The 24,626-nt window shown below is 45.9% G+C and overlaps 3 protein-coding genes across 4 annotated transcripts in view; 1 reads left to right on the top strand and 2 right to left on the bottom strand.

Annotated features, from left to right (window-relative positions):
• LOC142592714 (uncharacterized) overlaps positions 1-24,626 on the bottom strand; it is a 94,038-nt gene that overhangs the window by 53,665 nt on the left and 15,747 nt on the right. For both annotated transcript variants that reach the window (XM_075704311.1, XM_075704312.1), the window contains exon 2: positions 6,938-7,106. In XM_075704311.1, coding sequence (XP_075560426.1) covers positions 6,938-7,068 — 131 coding nt within the window. In that variant the 5' untranslated portion in view covers positions 7,069-7,106. The remainder of the gene's footprint in view (positions 1-6,937; positions 7,107-24,626) is intronic.
• On the top strand, positions 11,997-14,876 carry LOC142558013 (uncharacterized). Its single transcript, XM_075670180.1, has 3 exons — positions 11,997-12,852; positions 12,924-13,131; positions 14,344-14,876. Exons 1-3 carry the CDS (start codon positions 12,379-12,381, stop codon positions 14,730-14,732), a joined length of 1,071 nt encoding a protein of 356 aa, XP_075526295.1. The 5' UTR covers positions 11,997-12,378; the 3' UTR covers positions 14,733-14,876.
• On the bottom strand, positions 16,534-22,997 carry LOC142558360 (uncharacterized). Its single transcript, XM_075670504.1, has 6 exons — positions 22,576-22,997; positions 22,232-22,476; positions 21,279-21,479; positions 19,939-20,086; positions 17,631-17,687; positions 16,534-16,633 (listed from the first exon to the last, which is right to left on the bottom strand). Exons 1-6 carry the CDS (start codon positions 22,848-22,850, stop codon positions 16,534-16,536), a joined length of 1,026 nt encoding a protein of 341 aa, XP_075526619.1. The 5' UTR covers positions 22,851-22,997.

Here is a 24,626-nt window from a genome sequence, read left to right as displayed (position 1 = left end):
CTTGCCAATATCCCTTTGTCTGATCAAGTTTGGAGAAGTATATTTTTATTCCTGCTTCAGCTAAGATCATATCTGTTCTCGGAATGTGCTCCGCATAAGACACGAGAACGCTATTTATGTGGCAGAACTCTCTGCCAGCCCGATAGGTGTTATTCGGTTTCTTTACAAAGAACAGATGATAATTTTATGGGTACTGGCATCGTTCGAACACTCCTAATTTAAGCATGACATTTACCTCTTTTGCAACAACATCTTGCATGGCTAAAAGCTATGAACACTGAGGTGTATTGATAGGTTCTGGCATTGTCAGTTCGAGTCCACATTCTAACAAATTTATTCGTCAAGGAACTTCTGAAAATATATGCTTATAAGATTCCAACAATTCTTTCATCTGCAACTTCTGCGTTTCATTCAATTCCTTTGAATGCTTGATGGCTTCAATACCGGGTCCTCCACTAGTGTTAAGGCTGGGAAGCCCTTTCCTCTTCCTCAACACTAATGAATATCGACGCTCAGACTTTCTGTAGGGGTTGCCTCGTAACGCTTCAACATGTTGATGTGGAATAACTTCCTGCTATTGCCAAGGTCCAACCAATAGTAGAAATCGGTCTTCTTTCCCGTGATGACGAAGGATCAGTTGAAGTGCATCAACAATTTATTATGTTTTGTTGGAAGAAATAGCAGTGCCCGTTCCTCAACCTTCAACTGTCTGTAACAACTCTTTTTGCCATAATATTTCTTTTGTGATGCTTGTACCTTGGCAAGGCTTTGATGTGCTTGATGAAGCCTTTCTTCCAATCGTTCCCTAAGGGCAGCTACATATCCATGAGTGTTTTGGCTTCCTCACTGAGTTCATCTTTTTTCCACATCTCTTTAAGCACGTTCATTGGCCCTTTTGCCTGATAACCATATATCAGTTCAAAGGGTGACAATCCATGTCTTCTTTGTGGCACCTCTCTTTACGCGAAGAGGCGCTAGTACTGATCCCACATCTTCGGCTGCTCTTGACACATCTTGCACAGCATTTCCTTCAGTACCCCTTTAAACCGTTCAACCAAACCACTGCACATTGAATGGTAGAGAGCAGAGCTGATGTGTTGGATTGCAAGCAGTTCATTCACTTGTTTCATTAAACACCATGTAAAATAGGAAGCCTTATCGTACAGTATTTCTCATGGAAAGCTGATACTAGAAAACACTCCCAGTAAACCTCCCACTACTGCAGCCGAATCAAGAGCCGGCAGCGCTACAGCGTCAGGGTACCACGTATGAAGTCTACCTATGTTAGGATTTACCGGTTCCCTTCAGTAGAAGTCGGAGACAAAGGACCGATTATGTCCACAGCCACTCGCTCGAATGGTCTGTTGATAACCAGCAAACGACCGTGTGGTGCCTTACCGTGCTTTTCTTTGGAAAACGTTGCTTGACACCAGTCGCAATATCCAGCACATCTTTTGATATCTGCTTGAGCGCCGGGCCGAAGCATGCACCAAGTACTTTCTCCGTAGTCTTCTTAATGTCCCCGTGACCGGACAATGAATTTTTATGTGCGAGTACATAAATTTGGGCATGGAGTTTCTCTGGGACTACCGCTTGTTGCGCGGTATTCGCGGGATAAAACTACCAATCGCGATACAATATTACTTTTTCCGCGTAAAACGACTGTGCCATTGACCCCACGCCAGGAAACGTTTTGCCGACCTTCTTCGTGCAGATTTCTAAACTGGCATTTTGTTCTTGTTCCTTTTGGAACATCTGCCTTGTTGCTTGAAGTAAGTACACGTCCGTCGTGTGCTTCTCTTTCGCAACTTTCGCTCCCACAACAGCTGTGTTGCGGTGCTTCTTTATAAAGGTCATTCCCCTACTTTCAGGGAGCGTGTTGATGTTGTCAGGAAGTTTCCTGATGTGGTCAGAATCTGTCGGGCCCCGTGATTCAGTAACATTCCCGACTATTATTCCCGACATCGTACAATGGGTTTCAAAGGTTCTGCGACGGCAATATCTCAAAAATATGGTAAAGAGACGTGAAGCTGCGCTTTAAGAACGTCAATGGTGCTTCCAATGGCGAGCAGCAGCGTCGAAGCGAGTGGCGTACGATGAGGGTCTTACTTCCAGTGTACCGTAGTACCATACTGCTTTTTCATATGCTTCCACTGGCAAAATAAGGCTTGTCGTAGGCTCTAGTCGATTTATTCGGAGACACTTCTGACGCGTCTTTCTTGTGAAATTTCGACTCTTCATTCTTGCGCTGAACTACGAAACGTGACGAGACACAAGCCAATGTTCCTTTTGCACTCGCATATTTCTGTTTGCAGGAATTGGCGTCATGTCCCCTTCGACAATACCCACAATAAGGTTGGTTGACCCTTGCACGGTAATGTGATGCTTTATGTATTAATTTGCCACAAACAAAGCATTTGATCTTGAACCTCACTGTCTGGTCATTATCCTTTTCTTTGCTTTGTTCTTGTTTCTCCAGGAAAACAGGAAAGTATTTTGTCGCTGGGCTTGCATGTAGTAGTGAGCTGCTTCTGTGATTTTTTCAGCGATTCGGCAGTACCGTTTGCGAAGAAACAGTGAAAGACGATATGGCAGTTATTAAAAAGCTGTATACCGATCTAAAGAAAAAACTTAAACCCGAATAGCACACTACTTGGCTGTCTCATTGTCGTGGGGTTGAATGCAACGAAATTTTTTTCGGCCGCTTTCGGCAGTACAACGAAACCATTGTAGCAATGCCATTTTTACCTTTTCGTAGTCCATCGATTCGCTCCACTACAAGCGGTTAAATACCTTCAACGCTTCCCCATCAAGACGCAAGCTCAGTGCCATGGCCCATTTCTCTTTAGGCCATTCCTGACAAGTGGCGATACGCTCGAATCTCTTTAGATCAGCGTCTAAGTCGTATCGATTCTCATTAAACACAGGAGTTCAATTTTTGAGAATTCACATATGATGGACGATTTCTTTCCGATTCACGGCCTGGTGTCGCCTATTCTGTGCAAGATCCCGCCTCGGTCAACCTATGGCGTAGCTCCAGTGCCCACTCTTCAAGCGGCAAACGTTGCGTGGTTGCCTTTCACTCCGCGACAAATTCCTCGCACGCTTTCGCAGCCCCCTCCTGCACCTTGTAAGCTTTCTCATCTACCCATTTCCTCAGTTAAGCGCCCTGCAGACTCATAGGCTCGCCCAACGCCGTAAGCTCCGACAAACTTACCTCGAGGTTTATACGGTCATTCAAACTGGAACAAATGGCTTTGTCGTGTCCTGGCGCGGACGCCAATTTGGTTTTGACTGGTTGTTCGAGTACCAGTTATTCAACTGAGGCAGAGCCTCAGCGCAGAAAAGAAGAAGATATTTTTTTCTAAAACCAAACCTTGAATTCATGACGGCAAAAAAAATTAGAACAAGAAGGAGCGCACAAGAAGTAAAAAAAACCAAAAGCACAGTTGACTGCGTTGGTCCGTGCAATGACTTCAAATCATTCACGGTCCCAACCAGAAAATACTCGGGCATCCGAAGTCCTATTTACTCGGGTGGCCATGCGTTGACAGCAATTGCCTTTGCATTGACAGTGGTAGTGGATGGGCGGGCAGTGGCAAACGAGGGACACACATGCACAATAGAGCCAGCCACGGACATTCGAGTCCAAGGCCCAAGTCCCAGGCTAAGGTTGTCGTTGTCCAAGGTCATCCAAATCCGACCGCTACGTCTGGACGGCGCCCGTACCGGTTCCTTGGTTCGAGGTTCTACCCGGGCGCCTCACCACCATCGCCTCAGGCCTCTGGACGCCTCCAAGCGACCTCCGCTCTCCACACAGCAGCTCAGGATCAGTACCAGGATCAGGATCAGCACCAGCAGCAGCAGGTGGAACCAGAACAGCCGGGGTCGTCCTAGTTCTATCGAAGCTCCCGGGTTCGGGTCTGGACCCCAACGATACCAAACTCGAAAACAGTGATCTTCGGGCCCCATCCGAGCGACATTTTTCCCCGCATTCCCCTCTATGCTTTTTCTCTCTCCTGGTTCCTCATCCTGCTGGTTTTGCGCTGCCCTCTGATTGGAAGGTGTTCTTTCTCCCTCGTGTGAAAGCTGGTGCCCCCACCGTCCAACATCTTTGTCTGCCACTCGAGGGTACTTAAAGCATACATTTTTCCGCAGGATTTTGTCAGTGCATTTATCAACAGTATTCAGCAAACGCTTTCCACTCCCTCATTACATTGACAAAACCAGGTTCTTATTATGAGGCACACCTTAGTGGAGGACTCCGGATAAATTTTGACCATCTCGGTACCTTTGCCTTTCACCCAATGCAAGGCACACGAGTGTTTTGCATTTCGCTCATATTGAAATGCAGTTGCAGCGTCCAGGATTTGATGCCACCGCCTCTTGATTAAGAGGCAACGCATTAACTACTAAACTACCACGGCGGGTAGCTTCGATGATAATCGTAGAATAATTCTGCCAGATTTTTCTTGCAAATACTATATTTACAACCTTAGTAGTTATTCAAATAAATTAGGGGGTTTAGCGTGCCAAAACCACTTTCTGATTAGGAGGCACGCTGTCGTGGAGAGCTCCGGAAATTTCGACCACCTGGAGTTCTTAAACGTGCACCTAAATCTAAGTGCACGGGTGTTTTAACATTTCGCCCCATCGAAAAGCGGCCGCCGCGGCAGGGATTTGATCCCGGGACCTCGTGATCAGCAGCCCCTGAGCAACCACGGCGGGTCATAGTAGTTAACGCAAAGATGAGTTTAAAACAGATTGGAGTTACAAATGGTCTGCATTTCTAGAATACAGCCGACCTCCGCGAAATCATCGCTTCACTCTCCCGCCTCGTTTCTCCTGGCGTGTCAGTCGAGTCATGCAGCTTCGCGACAGGCAGGTCACAAGAAATCATGCTTGGCACGACAGCTCAGTTTGCATGTGGCCAATGAGATAGTCTTCATCGCTTTGGATCTAGGCGCGGAAGGGACGTAAAGGGCTCAATATACCCCGCAATAGTGCTAAGGGTGATTGCGTGCCAAACCCTGTTGCCTTATTTACTTTGTCCCCCCTGTTTGAACTGTCGGGACACAGAGGCACACAGCAGGCTTAAGAAAACACTCATCTTCTTTCATTTCTTTGCTTCATGTTCTCTTCCAACTTCTATATGCGTACCATAATTTCTATGTATACCATCAGCATTGCACGTACGTATACCACAATAAAGAGTGTTTTCTCCAGCCGCACCAATTTTTAAAAATTGCCTGCTGCAGACTCCATAAGTCTAACTTTTGGCCTAAATTATTAGATACGGCGGCCAGTATTTCCACGGGCAGTCGATATGTAGGACGGAATAAATACCCTAATTGTGCTAATTAGCTTATTAAATAATTGCTCTACAGAACATATTTCAATAAATGAATTGTAGCTAGAAACGAGGCAAGGCATATCTACTTTTAACGGATTCTCAACGCTAAGGCAGTTTCCAGATATTTATTTCCGCATTATTTGACGAAATGTGTTGGGCCTTCCAGTTATTTTTGTGCTTCAATACGTAAACCAGTGTTTCCTCAAAAAAAGTAAGTGGAAGAACAGTGAATTTTTATTGCAAGCTTGACGGAGAGTTTCCCGGAACAAGTGCCATACTCAGAATTCCTTCTAAGTAGGCATGCCTTGCACACTCACCAGCTCATAGCTATTCTTAGCTTCACATATCTGCCATAAAGCGATTAATGAAAATCTTAACTACTGTAATTTTGTTTCTCATTCAATTAAACATTTTGATTTCTCATTGAAGTAATAGTTGCTTCTCTGAGTAATTTAGATGAAGGGTTAGAATTGTGCTATCCATTACAAGCAATTTTCTATAATTTGGTGCATCTAGAAAATCGACCTATATATTTATATATTACCACAACAATTATTGTGCAGGCGTCGTTATTTCCTAGCTTTGCAACGCTTCCACGCGTACATAAATATGGTGATCTTATTTAGGTTTTATGAATTTTTTTGAAATTTCGCACAGCAGCTAATGTAAATCTAGTCCTTGAGTTGCGTTATACGGAGAGGCGGACATTAGCTGCACGGGAAACCGAAAAAGATATTCAACTAATCAACAAGCATTGACAAATTACCTTCTGCATTAAAAATGCGATGGCACGTATTGCAATTCACGAATTATAGCCGGTGAGCTTGGAAGGGTATTCTCTTTCGAATCAATTTTCAGGTTAAAAATGATTTCCAGACATGCACTATAAAACTGGCCGTAAAACTGTACGGTCGTTCCACTAACATTTTTTTAAGGAAACGCTCTTTTATGCATTGAAGCACAAAAGTAACTGGAACCCCCACGTAATTGATCCCACACTTTGGAAATCTGGTGTCATCCCTCGTGATTTATTTCAAATGGATACGTCTTGCAATCTCAGAAGCTATAATTGGTAAATTGCAATATTTGCCGTAAATAAATTATTAAAGACATTAATTAGAGAGTTTAATAATATTTAGTTTAATATGTGTTTTGGTTTCCCGTGCTAGTAATGTCAGCCTCGTTGGATAACCAAGGTCAAGTATAAAATTTTTGCTATCTGCGAAAGACAATGTTTAAGAATTCCACAAAGCTTTAGAATTATCGCCCTGTATACTGCACGACCGCGTAATGAATAACCTTTCAGGAGCCTTGGAGGATTGTGGAAGAGCATGCGCCTTATTCCAAATGAAAATGATCATACTTACAGAGAAACAAACTGCGTCATTCCATTCTGGAGATTTTCTCCTCCCTCACGGCACGCATTCGCCGCATACCCCGATTGCTCCTACGAAAACTGGAGCGAGCTGATACTATCTCGACCGCGTACGATTCGGTAGAGATATATTTTCTCTCCCTCCCTCATGGATGGGTACAAGGAAGCCTCTGTACACCTGTGTACGTAAGAAGGCGACAATCCCCTACCTCTTGAAGGCTTCGATGTTCTCCCCGAGGGTCTGTCCAACGCCTGCTCCGATGGCGATGTAGGTCCTCGCGCCTTCCTCCATCCTTGCCTCTGCCAGGCGCTGGATATCTGCCACTGTGGTCACTGCCATTGCACCTGCTGTCGCAGTTTCTTGTTACTTTTGTCTTTCTGCAGTTGAAAGCAATTGACCACTGCCATGTGTCCTAAGCCTTCATTGACGCGACCCCCTTATGTCAATTTCAGGCTACACGTTTCACTTTTGTTGCTAGACATTTTAGTTACGTGGCAGTGCGAGTGCAGAGTTAGTAAATTATGAGTGAAATAAGCCTGAACATTACTGCTAACAGGCGAAAAATTGGCAGAAGGTTCTTGAGGAAGTTGAACCCTCCTGAAATTCCTACAGCACCGAACAACACTCGAATTGACGTACACACAACAGATAATTTGCGCGCGAGCACACGCATAGCACGTCGTGATGCTTCGTGATCTGGCTGAAGTTCCTGCGCTAATGCCCGAGTACTCCGGACCAAACCTTCTAAAAGATTTTTCAAGCAAATCTCTCAGACCAAGCCTTTTAAAATTGCCAAATTTGCACAGTGAGGCCATGTTGGCGAAGAAAGTACCTTGCGCAGATGAATTGAGGAGTACACACATAACCTTATACTAAAGCATCTGTCTTCGCTTATTTCAAACAGCGTGTTTGTAAATTACATAAGTGCACTTACCGAATCAAAGTTTCTCAAAAATAATCGATCTATAAATCGATAAACCTGTATCGAGGCCGGAGCCTCACGCCAACCACTGTGGCCAAGCAGGAGCTCGAAAAAAGCGAGCAAACTACTTTCTTTGAAAACCCTTATGGTAGTCGATCTCCTTTACCCCTAATGGAGGAGAAGAATAAGTGGGTGCGTGGAGTATTGTGTTCAGTGCAGTTCCCTTTATCGCGGGCGTAAGATATGGGAAGTCAAAATGTTCTGTTCGAGTGTACCGAGAAGCCAGAAAACGATCGGGGAGAAGATAGGGGGTTTTGTTGTCTGTGCTTCCCATAAGCAGGGGCAAACTGTTAATTATGGACGAGAAGTTCTACATACTGCTTATGCAGATTCGTCCCGACCAAGGACTACACCCATTTGTTTAACCATAATATACCGTATGTCATACCGTGCTGCTAAAAAGCTACTGCAGGGGTGGCGAAAATTGAGGAGCCATTCCACTCTGCGACGGTGGAGTGGCTATGGAAGGTCGAATGACACCAGTGAAGCTGTAGCAGATTACACAGGGTTAGACAAGGGTAAATGTATTTAGTTTGCTTATTTGGTCAAGGCAGTGATGGTAGCTTTGCGATTACTTTGATATATACTGACTGGTTCGGTTACTGCCTTATGCAGAACCTTGGTCAAAGTTAAATGTACGCACGACCCCGGCTGAGTAGTTGAGTGACTTGGATTGGCGTGGCACTTCAAGCCAAACTTTTATAGCACAGGCAGAGTGTACCATTTCTTGTTTGGTTTGGAATTACCCACTTTGAAGTTTCCAACGATGATCACAGGCGTAGCGTCATCATGGATAACCCATGAAAAGTGCGTTGTCATGAACATCTCAATATCACACTTGGGCGTGCCAGGAGATAGATGCACATTGAATATCACAATTCTGTCTTTCATTTGTACGGCATAGATATCCATGACCACAGTAGCTGGCATTGTCTTCTTGCGAGTTTGTAGCCATACATACATTTTGCAGCCGTGAACCTTACGGGAATATGAGCCATTGCGTTTTTGCTTACTTACGAGGGTATGACCCATTTCTTATGTCCGAAACCACAGATTCCTTGGCGTCATTATTGACCGAGACCTCTGTTGGAGCCCACACGTGGCCTACATGAAACGGCGCCTGACAGCTACTTCCCAGTTGTTCAAATACTTGACAGGGAAGACGTGGGGGATGTCAGTAGACGCAATGCTTAAACTCTACAGAGCTCTCTTTCTCGGTTTTTTAAGATACAGTCTACCTGTACTGAACAACACCTGCAAGACAAATATTCGTGTTCTGCAGGCAGTACAAGCTCAAGCACTCAGAGTCTGCCTTGGTTTGCCCAGATGTACGTCAACAGAGGCGACTCTTGCGATTGCTCGGGACCATCCAATGCGAACTCACATTACGGTGGAAGCCCTGAGAACGCACATCAGACATTTTGCACGTGCCCCCTATCACCACCTTGCAGCACTACCTTCAGACAGGCACCAATCATCATTCTCTAAAACTATCAACAAGTACAACGACAAACTTCCCTCGGGCTTCACCGCTGCATCTAAACCATCGATACCCCCTTGGTGTCTTATCAGCCCCACAGTACATCTCAGTGTACCAGGAATCGGAAAAAAGTCTGAACTGTCGTCGCCTGTCCTCAAACAACTGTCTCTGCTTCTTCTGCACGAGAGGTACGCGGACAGTGAACACATTTATACTGATGGTTCCACAAACATCCAGTGTTCGTCCGGTGCTGTGGTTGTCCCAGCAAAAGCTATTACCATCAGCTTCAGGACTGACCACCCGACAACATCGACATCTGCTGAACTAGCTGCTCTTCGTGCTGCACTCCGTTTCGTCAGTCGGGAGCCACCTCGACAATGGTCCATCTTCAGCGACTCAAAGGCAGCCCTACAATCTGTACTATCAGCTCTGCGTCGCGGGCCATTCGAACAGCTCGTATTCGATATTAGATGCCTACTCCATACATCACAGGAGAAAGGACACCACGTGACGTTTCAGTGGCTGCCAAGTCACTGCGGCGTCACTGGAAACGAAGACGCCGATAATGCAGCTCGGGCAGCTCTTGAAGACGCACAAGAAGAGGTCATACCGCTTTCACGATCCGACGCAGCTAGCAGACTTCGAGTGCTTGCACAGGAGATGACGCTCTCTTCATGGTGCACACCAAACAGCCAGACCAACCAGAGCAACCGTCAATACCACCTGCCCTCTTTGATGCATCTCTATATGCCAACTGGACTCCGCCGAAGCGAGGCGACTCTGCTTTATCGCTTATGGTTAGGGGTGGCTTTCACGAAATCTTACTCATTCCGCATTGGAATGGCGGACAACGCTCTCTGCAATGCCTGTCTTTGCGAGGAGACGCTGCAACACATTCTGTGCGACTGTCCTGAATATAATGTTCAGCGACAGTCCCTGGCATCCGTTCTAGCGCACCTTGACACTAGACCATTGTCCCTCGACACGATTTTCACATGCCGCCGACAGAAGACATCGCAGGTGAAGGCGACAAAGGGACTACTTCAGTTTTTGAAAGAGACGGGATTGGACAAGCGGCTCTGACAGTGTTATCACGTACAATGCCGGATTGATAGACTCTGCCGGACGATGTTTGTGTGCTGTGCTATGTGCTCTCTCTCTCTTTCTCTCCCCCTTCCCCATCTTTCATCGCACCCATCCCTCTCCCATGTGTAGGGTAGCAAGCCGGTTACGCTAAACTGGTTAACCTCCCTGCCTTTCCTTCTCTACTTTTTCCTTCCTTCCTTCCTTACGAGGGTATGACGCATTGCTTGCTCCTCACTTGTGTTGCTTACCCACTACGAGGGTTTGGTCGAGAAACCGGCGGTTAAGGTTGAAGGCAAGGGGAGAGAGAAATCCTGAACGAAAAAGTAAATCAGCGTGAAGTGTAACGTTCATGTTAATTCAGAAAAATATTCACTAGGGAGATAGAGAAATGAAAAGAATATTTTTATTTATGTACGAACAGCAAGTTTCCTGTTTTCTCGGTGGTTTTAGAATAATTTCGAACTTACAATCATCGATTCAATGATCTATCTAAGCATTGATTTCCAAAATTGTCATGGTAGACTTGTGTCACAGATATAGTTGCAAATTGCCACGCACATGTTCCTGTGGCTAAAGCCCAATGAAGAAGCCCCGAAGTATAAGATATTTGAAGTAATTAAAGAAATGCCAAATGTTCCAAATAAAAAGTACACTTTCTTCCTCTGATTTCTGATTTGACGGCATTCCAGCAGAAGGTGAACAATGTTTTGCAGTTCCTGCAGTGAGGACACAGGCGGCAGACCAGACATGTATAGGTAAAAATTTAATGGTGGGATGCGGCATTGTAACCTAGTTTTGGAGATTCCTAATTTACGTGTGGGACACAGCTTGTCGTTCCATGAAAAGGACAAATGAATAAATTCCGACGTTTGTATTTTCAGTTTTCTAGAATCTTGGAAGAGAATATTTCCTAAACCTAGGAGCACTGACATAAGGCCAATGAGGCATAACGGACATAGCTGGTCCATCAAGACACATCCGCGCAAGTGTGTCTTGGTAACAAAGTGCGTGCAAGCGCCACTCTCGAGATGGCCGCCACTGCCGCCGTCGCCGCAATAGAGTGTTTTAGTTGAGCGTCTTTACGGTACGCTCCGCTCCAAGCTGCCCCGCTGAGCCACACCGGAGCGGCGGGCGATTTTCACGTTTTAGTTATGCGTTTAGCGTAGTGGAGCGGACCTTTCGTAGTTGCAGCGCCCCCTGGTCAAATTCAGGGCAATGAAAGAAAATAAAAGTACCTATTGATCACTCTTATACAGTAAAACGTATGTATGTATATACATAACTTATTTCTCCATGAACTATCTAGACGTGCGCTTGTAATGCGTTACCGGTCCATTTTATCCAATCGAAAATAATGCGCCGTCTTGGGGAACACCACGTGATAGCCAGCGCGCTTGCTCTCTGCAGCCAATCCAATCCTTTCTGACGCCAACGCTAGCCAAAGCGCTGCGCAGCACGCTCCGCTCAGGCAGCTTCTGAGCGGACCGTGTTCCTCGCTCCGCTATCCCGCTTACGGCTAAGTGGACGGCGCATGCGCATTCGCGCTTCCGCTCCGCTTATCTGCTTAGCGGAGCGTAAACACGCTCAACTAAAACACTCTAATAGGCAGTTTTAGCAGAACGTTTTTGACGGTCCGCTCCGCTCTCCCGTTCCCGCTCACAGTTAGCGGAGCGGCGGGCGAAGAATCACTTTTAGCGGAGCGCCCGGCTGCGTCTGAAAAGCATGTATGGGCATGTGCTCGCCTGACGCGCCACCTTGCCGGAGAAGGTAAAACCGCTATAAACATAATACTCAAGTTGTAAGAATTGCCGCAATAAAATAATATATTTGGAATTACCCAAATGTCTGAAGGCATTTCACGCAATACATTGCATTTTCATTTCTTATATATATATATAATCCTTACATTAACAAAGCCGTTACGCTGTGTTGTAGCCAAGGCAAGGTCTTTTGCTCTTTCAGTACACCTAAAACGTGGTCACATGGCCCGCATAAACAAACGTGCACACAAGTGACAAACGTGTTCATCTCTGTTCACCTCTGACACGTCCGCTGTTCTCCCAGAGTTTCGGTGTATCGCACTGCTGGAGCACTGCAAGACATGACAACACGGCAGAGCATCTTGCAATACCCAGTGCTACTCAATCAATTGAAATGGAAGGAACTAGAAGACATTTTGCTGTGTGAAGTTTTTGGTAGCACACGAAGAGACCCGCTTTCAGCCAACGGACTTCTGAACATGGATACCATGGACGCTGGTGTTTTCAGGTCGTATTTCCGGTTTGAAAAAAATGATATATCAAGGCTTCATAATGCCTTAAGGATGCCAGCTGTCATCAGAACAGCTCAACGAGTGACTGTGCCAGGAGAGGAGAGTTTGTGTATTACGCTACGTCGGCTCTCGTACCCCAACAGGCTGTGCGATCTAGAGCACCTTTTTGGGAGACATTATTCAGTTATATCATCAGTGACAAATATCGTTCTTTCGCACATCGAAAGTAACTTCAAACACCTTTTGAAGGACGTGAACAGTCACTCCTGGCTTGACATCCCTACCTTGGAGGAATTTTCACAGGTTGGTATCAGACATTTTGGTTCGTGCCCGTCATTATTTATTTATATTTTTTTCACACCTAAACTTTGCAGGCCGTGCATTCCAAAGGTGCACCCCTGGATAACTGTTGGGGCTTCATCGACGGCACCGCGAGGGCTATCTGCCGCCCGTCGACAAATCAGAAGATGTTTTTTTCCGGGCACAAGCGCACCCATGCTGTAAAATACCAGTCGATCATGTGTCCAAACGGCATAATCTGCCAATTAAATGGACCGTACTTCGGCAGCCGACATGATGCAGGTGAGTTGATCCAACAGAGACGAGAGTTCCTATTCGCAAGTTGTTACTAGACGTGATCGACGCAGCCGTCATGTTCAGTTACATGCTCATTGGCATAAATGCATTCACAATATGTAGATCACGGACGGTACGTTTTCAGTAAGCAGCAATTAACGAAGGTTAGCAAAATAATACATGTGGTGAAGTACATAAGCAAGAACATCAACTTGTCGTGCAGCCTTGAAAAACCTTGTATTGCTCTTTCTGAAAGAGTTTCTGTAAAATATTTTTCTCGTGCCAGGAATGGGAATGCCCTGGATTACCTTGAGCTAAAATTCAACAGCTTTCAAGGCTCATATGTTTGTAACACATGTATTTCGAGAAGGTAATAATTATGCTAAGTAGGCAGACAAAAACAAGTATGTTTTCAAGAAATATCAAACTACTGTACGGAAACATTTTAAAATATAACTCTAAACTGTTTAGAAGGAAAGGGCACTGAAACAAATAATTTTTCATAATTTGTAGCAACTTGTGGCAGGGCAATGTTATTTGATAAAGCAAATGTAGCTATACAATGAGTGTGCATGAATGAATGCGTGATAAAATGAGAAAATTGTAGCAATGCTGAATACTGAACGAAATTTAATTAGGGCTCTCATGAGAAAACCAGTTTATTCCCTAACGACTGAAGCAATATGAAAATAAACATTTTTATTAAGACCTGCGACGACTCCTGAGAACATTCTATGGTTAACTTCTTTATTTCAATCTTGGTTATCAGTAATTGTAAATTCAAAGCAAATGCATTTTACAGGGTGTTCGACTGTCACATTAGTAAGGAGTAATTAGTTTTGTTAAACAAAATTCTGAAAAGGTGCAAGCAGTGCAGGTTGGCTGCCGCGTTGCACACGCTGCAAGGTTCAAGGGTGCACTGCACCATGTCAGCACCTTGCCTTGCACCCCATGCAATCGAGGACCCAATTGCAGGCGGCACAGCTGTACTGCAGAGTATAGGGACCTATGTGCAGAGAAACTTGGCTGAATAGGGATAGACCTGTAGGTTGGTTTACCTTGTGTACTTTGAGACGGCACAGATAATAACATGCAACATATAAAGGTAGGTGATGCAACTGATAAAACAGTCTACTATTGCCTATTTTGTCTTGGTTGCAGAGGTTTTGGGAGATTGCATCATATTCTGAGCGCAAAAACAACTTTGTGATCTTGCAGGTATACTCCGAATAAGCAAGACCTATGAAAAACTAGAAAAGCTTGTCCAGGGCCACAGCTATTGCATCTATGGTGATCCTGCATATCCTCTGAGGCCACTGTTGCTGAAGCCCTACAGCGGAACATCTTCTAGTGGGCACCAGTTGCTGTTCAACAAGGAAATGAGCAAAGTGCGCCAAGCTGTTGAATGGGGTTTTGGCAAGATTGCAGGCTTATTTGCATTTGTTGACTTTCGCAAAAATCAAAAACTGTACCGCCAGAATTTGCCGCAAATGTACAAAGTAAGTGCTCTTCTGGCCAACTGTCACACCTGCCTCTATGGCTCACAGGTGTCCGCTTACTTTGGTCTTGAGCCACCAGCCTTGGAAATGTACCTGAATTTGCGGTGAAATCACCTAGCCGAAAGGTGAGATGATGGGGTACGTGCTCAAATTCTGACTGACGTGCCCAGTCAAAATGCTCTGCTAGCAGCGTCGACTGCCGAGGATCTGAGGATTATATTCAGGCACCAGTTATATTCAGACTGGGATACATAGCGCAACAAAATATGACACAGAGACAAGCAGAACACAGGACGAGCGCTGAGCGCTCGTCCTGTGTTCTGCTTGTCTCTGTGTCAAGTTGCAACATAATTTTCCCGTTTTGCATGTTTGTATTTGCATTGAAAAAAAATGAGTGCTCTATTTTGTCACATTTCTCCTTTTCTTTTTGTTCTGCAAGGGGAGAGTTGGGAGTTACTTTGGCATTGTATAATGTACACCATTAACGAATGTATAATGATGTTCCTTCCCCTCACTTACTTTCAAAAAAGAGGGAGATGGTGTTTTATCGGGGCTTCGGTTTCAGAACTGAAACCCCAATATAAGACTATGCTTTGCTATAGAAAAGCTTACTACTTTTGTTGTTCATTGCTCAACCATGTAAAAAATGAATGTATGTCACTAGAATGTGTTTCCTCGAAAAATTTGTACTTGTTGGTGTACGATAGAATTGCAAAAAAAAAATGGTTAAAGGAACAAAAAAGGGATTTTAAACATCAGCTTTATGCACGAAAGTGTTTCAAGGGTTCGTTTTCCACGGATTTTTAGTTTGTCCCCTCCAAACTTTTGTTCTTGTCTTCTTGTGTGCACCTTTTCTTTTTCTACCTTGTGCAGCACTAGTGCAGTCAGAGAAGGACTTTGGCAAATGCTTTGCGAGATAATTTTTTAATTGTGCGGAGGCCACATTCCAATCCAACTTGTGTCATCTGTAAACAAAAAGGAGTTCTCTAACGTGGACTCAGCTAGCTAACCGTGCACTTGGCTAAAACACTAGCTCAGGCCGACAGTGGCCCGCGAATATGCCACTGTGGGCCAGAAAACGCGACGCAAGGTAAGGCTCACGCGTAGACTCTCCCCAAGCGGCTCCCACGCAACAAGGGCGCCTCGCGAACTTGGGGGAGCAAGCAGACACACAACCTTCCTCTTTGAAATGCAACTTTACTCTCTCCGACACAGGCTACTGTACACCGCCAGGGTCGTAAAACGCGGGACTCGAGGCGGAGGGAGATGCCTGCAGTCAGTGAAGGGGGGTCGAACCAGGGGTGGCGGCGAGGCTGCAGGCATGCAGCCCGCCGCTTGTGGGACTGTCTCCTCAATGTCTTCCAGGCACCTCGATTTCTTAGAAAAACAGGGTCTTGTAGTGAAGGCGCAGTGTTCGCTGCTTACACATCATATCTAGTGTGCCTGTACTGCCATTGTTGAAGTGACTGAGTGTCACTAGAGCAAACACGTCTAAGCAAATAATAAAAAGTGATACTTTTGCAAGAAATCCAGTATCAAACTTGGCGTCATGCCTTAAGGAACCCCTAAACCCATGTTACCTCAAAAATTTGTTGTTCAACAGTGTATCAACAACAGCAAAGTGTATTGCCGCTGTGTTCATAAAAAATTTTTGGCACAGTATCCTGTGTACAATGCGCACTTGAAATGTTAAGAGTGGTCTAAGGGCTTTTTAAGAAACATTACAGTTTGAGTAGTGCACTGTATGACAATGAATGTGTACCGGGTTGCTGTATAGAAGTCGCCACACTTTGTTCACAAGGACGCAAAAATAAAAGTGAATTATATGACCCAAAGGTCACAGCACATGGACTCTGTGTACTTTATATTGTAAAACAATTTATTGTGCTCAAAGCTAAACAAACTTTTATCACAGGCTCGGGCGATTTTCTTTATCGACAAGTCTCTCGAGGTTTTCCAGTCGTTTCAAAAGCTGCTCTCTTTCTTCAGCTTGCCGCTGCACTTCATACCTGTAAAGGTGTGAATTTTTGAAGGATGAATAGGTTGCATTTTTCAAACAGGCTGATGGCGCTCACACATAGATGCCTTGCCAGACAGTGTTGCTAATTGAGCTATTAGGTCCATTCGATTCGCCTGCACCATTCCGAACCAGTTCACGGCAGTTTACGAACAACACAACACTCGGACAGCAAAGACTTGTTGCAGGCCTTATGTTTTGGCTAACTAATGTGCAGAGTGCATAAGTTTGACGGTCTGCTGTTATGATCGGCTTTTCAGGGTAAATACACACCACATTCGCATAGTTGCATCAGACGCATGTAAGCAGGGCTCTAACAGTACTTGCACCTCTGTCCTGCACTACTGTGACCCACTTGCACACCTTCACCAAGTTGGCATCAACATTAGAGGGTGCAGGAAAATGTTGAACCAATCCTGCAACATTGCTGTACAGCTCAAGTGAATGTTAGGATGCAGCACCTCGTAACTAGTTCAGGTGGTGCAGGCGAATCAAACGGACCTACTGACAGTGCTTCGAAATGCTTGAATATCTGTAAACATAATTTTTAGTATTCAAGTTGTTAATGAGCACACAAAAATCAGTTTCTTGCTCCACATAAATCAGCTTCACTGAGAATTGACTGCTCCACACCGTAGCTGCGCAGCGACGCGAGGCAGCCCTTGTGCCAATATTTGAGTGGAAGAGATCAACGCTTCAACGTGCACAAGCTGTCCTGCACTGTGTACATGTGTGGCCTGGTCTTCATGGCCGAGTTTCAATGCTCTAGATTGTGTGCGCATATTGCTACACATCTTAGAATTAGGTTGTCTGGCAAACATGCTCCCTGCTGTCATATTCCACCTATCCTAATATATACATTCCTGTGTGTCGGGATATGCAAAATGGGCTTGTGCAAGAGTATGCCCACTCTAGAACATGACAGTGCACCACCACCGAAAGGTTGCTTTCCCATGCTTAGGGAAATAAGGTACTGCAGTTGTACATACCGTACACAATGAGAAGAATATGGGTATCCAAAGGGATAGACATTTTTTTGGCCACATCTGTACATAGAAACATACAATGAATGAAGACAGAAGTCATGGTGTCATCATCATCATCAGCCTATTTCATGCCCACTGCAGGACAAAGACTTCTCCCTGCGATCTCCAATTACCTCTGTCTTGCGCCAACAGATTCCAAATAGCACCCGCAAAGCTCCTAATTTTGTCGCACCATCTAGTTTACTGCCGCTTCCAATGCGCTTCCCTTCTCTTGGTACCCATTCTGTCACCCTAATGGCCCAACAGTTATCTAATCTTCGCATTACATGACCTGCCAAGCGCCATTTTTTTTTCTCTTAATGTCAAATGGAATATCGTCTACACCCATTTGCTCTCTGATCCAAACCGCTCTTTCTGTCGGTTAAAGTTATGCTTAGCATTCTTCGTTCCATCGCTCTCTGCGCAGTCCTTAACTTGTTCTCAAGTTACTTTGTCAGTCCCCAAGTCTCTGCCCCATATGTCAGCACCGGTAAAATTCACTGATTGCATACCTTTCTTTTCAATGATAACGGTAAGCTTTCAGTCAGGAGCTCATGATGTCTACCCTACATGATCCAGCCCATTTTTGTTCTGCGAACTTATTTCTCATGGTCAGGGTTCCCTGTGATTAGTTGACCTAGGTAAATGTATGCCTTCACGGACTCTAGAGGCTGACTGGCAATCCTGAACTCTTGCTCCCTTGCCCGGTTACTCATCATTATCTTTGTCTTCTGCTTATTAATCTTCGGCTCCATTCTTACACTCTCTCTGTTAAGGCCCCCAATAATTTGTTGTAACTCGTCTGCATTGTTGCTGGATAGAACAATGCCTTCGACAAACCGAAGGTTGCAGAGATATTTGCCGTCGATCCTTACTCCTAAGCCTTCCCAGTTTAATAGCTTGAATACTTCTTCCAAGCACGCAGTGAATAGCCTTGGAGATATTGTGTCTCCTTGTCTGACTCTCTTCTTTATAATCAACGGGACTGACTGATGGAATAGCACAGTGTGGTATAAAGGTTATGAACAGGGATAAGTGCCTCAGAAAGGCTGGCTAACGTTTCGATAGGTGGACCCATCTCCATCAAAGGCGGCCTCGTCATCCTCGGCGTGTTAGTTTTAAACTGTTAGTAGAGTGACATCACAAGTGGTTGTTGTCGGTGGTGGCTGGTTGTAAAGGGAGACTTCAAATCGAATGAGCGTTGTCACTTGACATCTGTAAACGTGGTTTCTAAGACGAGCGGACTAGAGTGAGAGAGTCGGAAGGCGGGGAGAAAAAAAAAGAAAAAAAAACCGTCACCAAGAGGGAAATGGAGCAAGAAAGGCATGGGAGGGCGTTGGGGAAGCAAGAGGTTAGGGAGATTCAGGGTGTCGTTGGCTGCATGTTTTTGTGGCACCAGCCAGCCAGCTACCACCTACAACAACCGCACGTGACGTCACTCTACTAACCCTTCAAAACTAACACGCCGAGGATGACGAGGCCACCTTTGAAGAAGATAGGTCCACTTATCGAAACGTTGGCCAGTCTCTCTGGGGCACTTATGCCTGTTCATAACCTTTACACCACAGTGTTTTTATTGGCATCTTCTTATTTTTCTTGTGTCGAATTAAGGTGGCTGTGGACTCTCTGTAGATATTTTGCATGGTATTTATGTAAGCCGTCTGTACTCCATGATTATGCAATGCCTCTATGACTACTGGTATTTCTACTGAATCAAATGCTTTTTTGTAATCTATGAAAGCCATATAGAGGGGCTTATTGCACACTGCAGATTTCTCAATAACATGATTAATGACATGGATGTTATCCATTGTAGAGAATCCCTTCCTTAAGCCCGCCTGTTCCCTTGGTTGACTAAAGTCCAGTGTTGCCCTTATTCTGTTGGAGATTATTTTGGTAAACATTTTATATAATACTGGGAGTAAGCTAATGGGCCTATAAATTTTCAGATCTTTAACCTTTCCCTTTTTGTGGATTAATATAATGTTTGCATTATTCCAGTTTTCTGGGACACTTGCAGTAGATAAACATTTCATATAGAGAGCCGCCAGTTTTTCAAGCATTATGTCTCCTCCGTCTTTGATTAAGTAGACTGTTATTTCATCTTCTCCTGCCGCTTTTCCCCGTTTCGTCTCGCAAGGGTCTTGTGACCTCATCTCTAGTCATAGCGTAATGGGCACCAAAAGGAATGCAGAGAGGGAGGAGATGGACAACCTAGGTTATTCATCACTACTCCAGATGAAGATACCTGTGCAATATATACCACATGTACCTGTGCTTTTCTTCTTCGAAAGCGAGCTTTCTTTCGTCATACTCTAGCCTACGCTGTGCCAGGGCCAGTTCTTCTTTGCGGACAGAAAACTCGTGCTCCTCCCGTCTGGCCAGGAGCTCCAATCCCAGCTCTTGTAATGCTCGGATTCCTGTGGAGGCGGCAAAAGAAAACTGAAAACTGTTGCTGAGGTTCTAAGCAGTATGAAGATGGGCAGAACTATACGGATGCCTCATATTAACTCTTTAAACCCTAATCCCAGGCTGACTCGTCATGGGAGGTTGTATCAATATCGCTAATGACAAGTCAAACTCGTTCAGCTCGATGTTGTGCTGCTCCCACTGCCAAAGATGAGTTACAATCGGCATTGAAGGAAAGCTGCCCTTAAGAGCAGTTTCTTTTTTTTTTGTTAATTATAACAAATAAATCAAGCACCACATTTTCAGAGTGAGCATATTTAACAACCTTTTCATTTCTTTAGCGACGCATTTACCTATGCAGCGACTGGCAACTTCATTAAGCGCCGCTGACTTGCCCAGACAACAACATTCTGTCATGTGAACACCAACAAAACAATGTATATGCAAAAATAAGCTTTGGAACAGGTTTTTCAAGTTCGCTCGTGGTAGCTCTTTTAAAACGGCAAGCCAACGGGAACCTCACTGATGGCTATTGCTCTCCTGTGCCATATGTCGCAGAAAGCAGTTCATGTTGGCCAGTCTTCTATCTCGTGTGGAGGTCTGTTCATGTACCTCTCATATTCTTCCACTGTGGGCAGAACAATCATCCAATGAGAAACAAGTTTCTTCAAAGATGTGAGAAAACTGACAATGCAGCGCAGTAGTCGGAAGTCTTTCACAGGTACCGGAACATCTCTCAAGGCTCTATAGGATTTTTTCGTAGGCAGTGGCTTGACAAGCTTCTCTTAAACAGTACTTTACATTATAAATTCTCCTATGATCCCATGGCCTGTTTATGACTATGTTCTCATACTTTTATAACCTTGTATACTCCTATGATCCCATGGCCTGTTTATGTCTGTGTTCTCGTACTTTTATAACCTTGTAGACTTTGGCAGTGTTTTGCTATTTGATTACCTTTTTTCTTTCCTTAGCTACAATTCTGGGATAGCTGGCCCTTTCTGTGGTGAAACTCCCCATGTTCCATATGAAGAGGCGATGCACTACATTAACAGTAAAAAAATACAGTATGACCATTCTCTGACTGAAGATACCTTAAAAAGAATGATGCATAAGAAACCATGTCATATGTGGGAAACAAAATGCATGTAGCACTATTGATATACTCTGATGAGTAATAACAGGGTAAATGATTGTCCTCACCTCGTGCAGTTCCTGGAACGCACTGTCGCTTGCGTCGAGGTTGCTGGTCAGGTGTTCCGATATTGCCGTCATCCGAGGCATCCTCCACTGGCCTGGCGTCCGGAGGTGCAGGGGAATTCGGCATAGGGCATTCGTATACTGGGGAGTGTGACTCGACAGTATAGATGCCGCAGAGCAGCTCTGCAGCTGGCGACTCGATTTCTACAGAAGCAAAAGAGTAAAAAAAATCACTGGCAATGTAATGGCAGATAATGCATTCTGATCTGCTCAAAAAAAAGAAAAATCTGTGCAATAGCACACTTTTTTCGCAGTAGTAAAATGTGGTGTAGAACATATTATTACTATCTTGCGGTACTGTGTACTTTGTCCTCCTTTTGATGTTATGGAAGCAGTTGATGCAATATGCTTGAGACTAGAGCGATGACCTGTTCTTTCACACGAACACCATCATGCACACAAAACGGCAGCATCTCAAAAAAAGTTGTATTGACTGTTCAACGTGAGCTGCTTCTATACAGAAGTTCCAGAAGCAGATGGCACATGAGAAATATTTTATCCAGGCTTTCCGTTCTTTCAATGTGCTGTACTGTGTGGTTGCCAAGATACTCAGTGAAATTAATGTATCATAAAACCTGCTTGGCGATTACACTTACGAGCCTGTAACATGTCTTTATGTCATACATAACGTCCAAGATTGTGCCTGCTTTATTATGTACTGCAATATGCTACCCACTACATATGCATTCATGAACGTGTCAAAATTGCGGCTTTCCGCATGCGTCAAGCAAATGCGACACGAAGCAATGGCCTCTCGTACTGCACTCTTTTTAACAAATGCCTCACGATTCATATAAGCAATGCAAGCTACGTTGTCCTACCTTCGCGAATACTTTACGTTCGAAGACCATGTATGTACTAATCGGCAAATGAACCTGTTTACGCGCGACTATTACCGTTCAACTCTCTGTCCACGACATGGCTGGACTGCGATGCGAGGGTCTCGGCAGCGGCGTCTCTCATACGCTGCGCACTGGTGGTTGCCTTGGCAGCAGCTGACGGTCCCTGCTGCCGTCGCACCTCCGCGGCCCCTTTCCGTTTCCTCGGTTTTATTTTCATTACATAACTGAATTCCCGCGCTAAGTCAGACACTTCTTGCAGCAGCCGCTGCAGCTCATCGTACTGTTCCTCGGTGCCGGACCTAAAAACAAATAGTAGGCCAAGCGTGGACGGTTTTTTTCTGCTAGAATCAACAGCAGAATCAACAGCAATCTACGCACAAATAATAAAAGTCACTTACTTCCGCAGGTTCTCTCGGTCGTCCTGTCTGAAGTAGCCGACCAGCAGCTCCACGCGATCTTTGATCGCACGAAGCGAGACGTCCCTGCGCAGGGCTGCCATCACGTTCGTGAGAAGTGTTTCCCACATGGCAGGGTTCTGGAATGGATTTATCGCCACAACCTCCCGAAGTAGCAGAAGATCCTCGTGTCTCCTAAAGTGTACTCTAGGTTTGCGTTGTGCACCTCGCGATTCCAACGAGCTCGTTGACGGACCAGCAGCACTGGGGGCAGCCATTTTGCTTCGCTAGACGCGCTCGCCGCGCTCCGCTGAGAAAGCTTTCTAGCGGAGAGGGGGCTCCCGTCCGCTCGCCCGCTCACGGCTGAACGCGTCGCGCATGCGCACTTGCGCTTCCGCTAGCCCGCTGAGCGGAGCGGACCGTCAAAAACGTTCTGCTAAAACTGTCTAATGCCTCTTGCACGGCGATCGGGAAAAGGGCTCCCCATTATTCCTCAGCTCGCCGGACCGGTTGGTCACGTGGGTCGCCAGAGGGTGACGAGGGACGGGGCACCTCGGAGACCGAGCAGAGTGGTTTGCAAGACGGAGCTGCGTGGTCCTGCACCGAGATGAAGTTGCGGTAGGCAGGCTGAAACCCCGAGGCGAAACTCTTCGCCGGTATATCGACAGGCGGTGCAAATCCGTCAAGACCTCCGGCGGCGAGGTACCGGCAGCCCGACGCTCTTCAGATCGGGATCTCGGCCAGCATGCCCCAGATAATGCTCGTGTTCCAACCTGCTCTCGGAACATTCCGCCGGACTTTTTTTTAATCGCGTTTCATCATTATTTAATTATTAATCGCGTGTTCATTTGTGTATGTTCTGTTAGTTTAGCGTTTACCGCGTTTGTTGTCGCGCGTATTTTTCATTTGCGTCGCGTATTCTTTTGTTTATTTCGCGAGTGTTAGAAGTTTCTATGTGTTGGACTTTGTGTCGCGGGTCGCGTCAAAGTGTGTTCTGTGTGACCCGCACGCCTTCCGAAAAGCTTGGCACCACCTGCTTGTAGTTTGTGTGTTTTTTACCATGTCTCGGGCATGATTTCATTTCATTAAATTGAGGGTGTTTTAACGTCGCCTCTCGTCTCACGCCTCTGGTCCACGGTCGATCAGGCCTGGACCTTATTGCCGGTCAGCAGTCGAACCATGCGTAAGTGCACGAAGGGTGGGTTTGTTGTCGGCCCATTCCCTGCGGTTCGGAGAGTGCGAATACATTACCACCAATCTTTGACAACTGGCGTCCGCGACAGGACTTGCTGACCGCGATCTTCCGTGACCACGAGGCATAGTGGGCGGGGCAGATGCGTACCACCGAGCGCGAGAGAAAGCCGAGATATGGGCGGTGGACTGCTCGATGAATTTGAGCGCATCGTGGCCGTCGGGAGGCAGTTGGGCCTTGAAGGCCCAGCTCTCCGGGAGTTTTTGCGCGAGCTACGCTCCAAGGAAAAGACTGATCGCCGCGAGCGCAGGAAAACGTGAGAGTTGCGACTACGCGAGGCCGACGAGGGCGATTGGGCACGCATTGCGCAGATTGCGTGCATTGCGCAGATTGCACGCAGATTGCGCAGTTGCGCGCGAAGGTGGACCATGTCGAGAGCATTCGCAACTCAGAGGGCCTGCCGGGCTCGACCGCCGCCGCTGAGAAACCTTATCCCTCCGCAGTGAGCCTTGCTCAGGTTTGTGACCAGCTGGAATTCTCCCTCATACCTCAGCCCTTGGGTGCCGGAGCCTTCGAAGTGAACGAGAAGCCGGTGCTTCGAGAATCAGGCGGTGTGGTGGGTATTGATAGTCAGAGGCTGGCCACGAGAAACGACAGCCGCCGCGCAGGCAAATTGTGCCATCGCAGGCATAGAGGGGCGGTGAGTGTCCGGCGCGGCGGAGGATGGCGAGTTACCGCACACCGCGGGCGTACGGGGTACCGACCGCTGACAGATTGTGGAGGGTGAGGAAGGGGCCGTCAATCTAACCGACAAAGAGGTCGCAATGTCGAAGGCGTCGACCGGGGTTGGCAGTCGCGAGGC

This window comes from Dermacentor variabilis, chromosome 9 (assembly GCF_050947875.1).
Source record: "Dermacentor variabilis isolate Ectoservices chromosome 9, ASM5094787v1, whole genome shotgun sequence".
Taxonomy (NCBI): Eukaryota; Metazoa; Arthropoda; class Arachnida; order Ixodida; family Ixodidae; genus Dermacentor; species Dermacentor variabilis.
The sequence above is the reverse complement of the archived record's forward strand: the minus strand, read 5'-3'. Positions and strand labels throughout refer to the sequence as shown.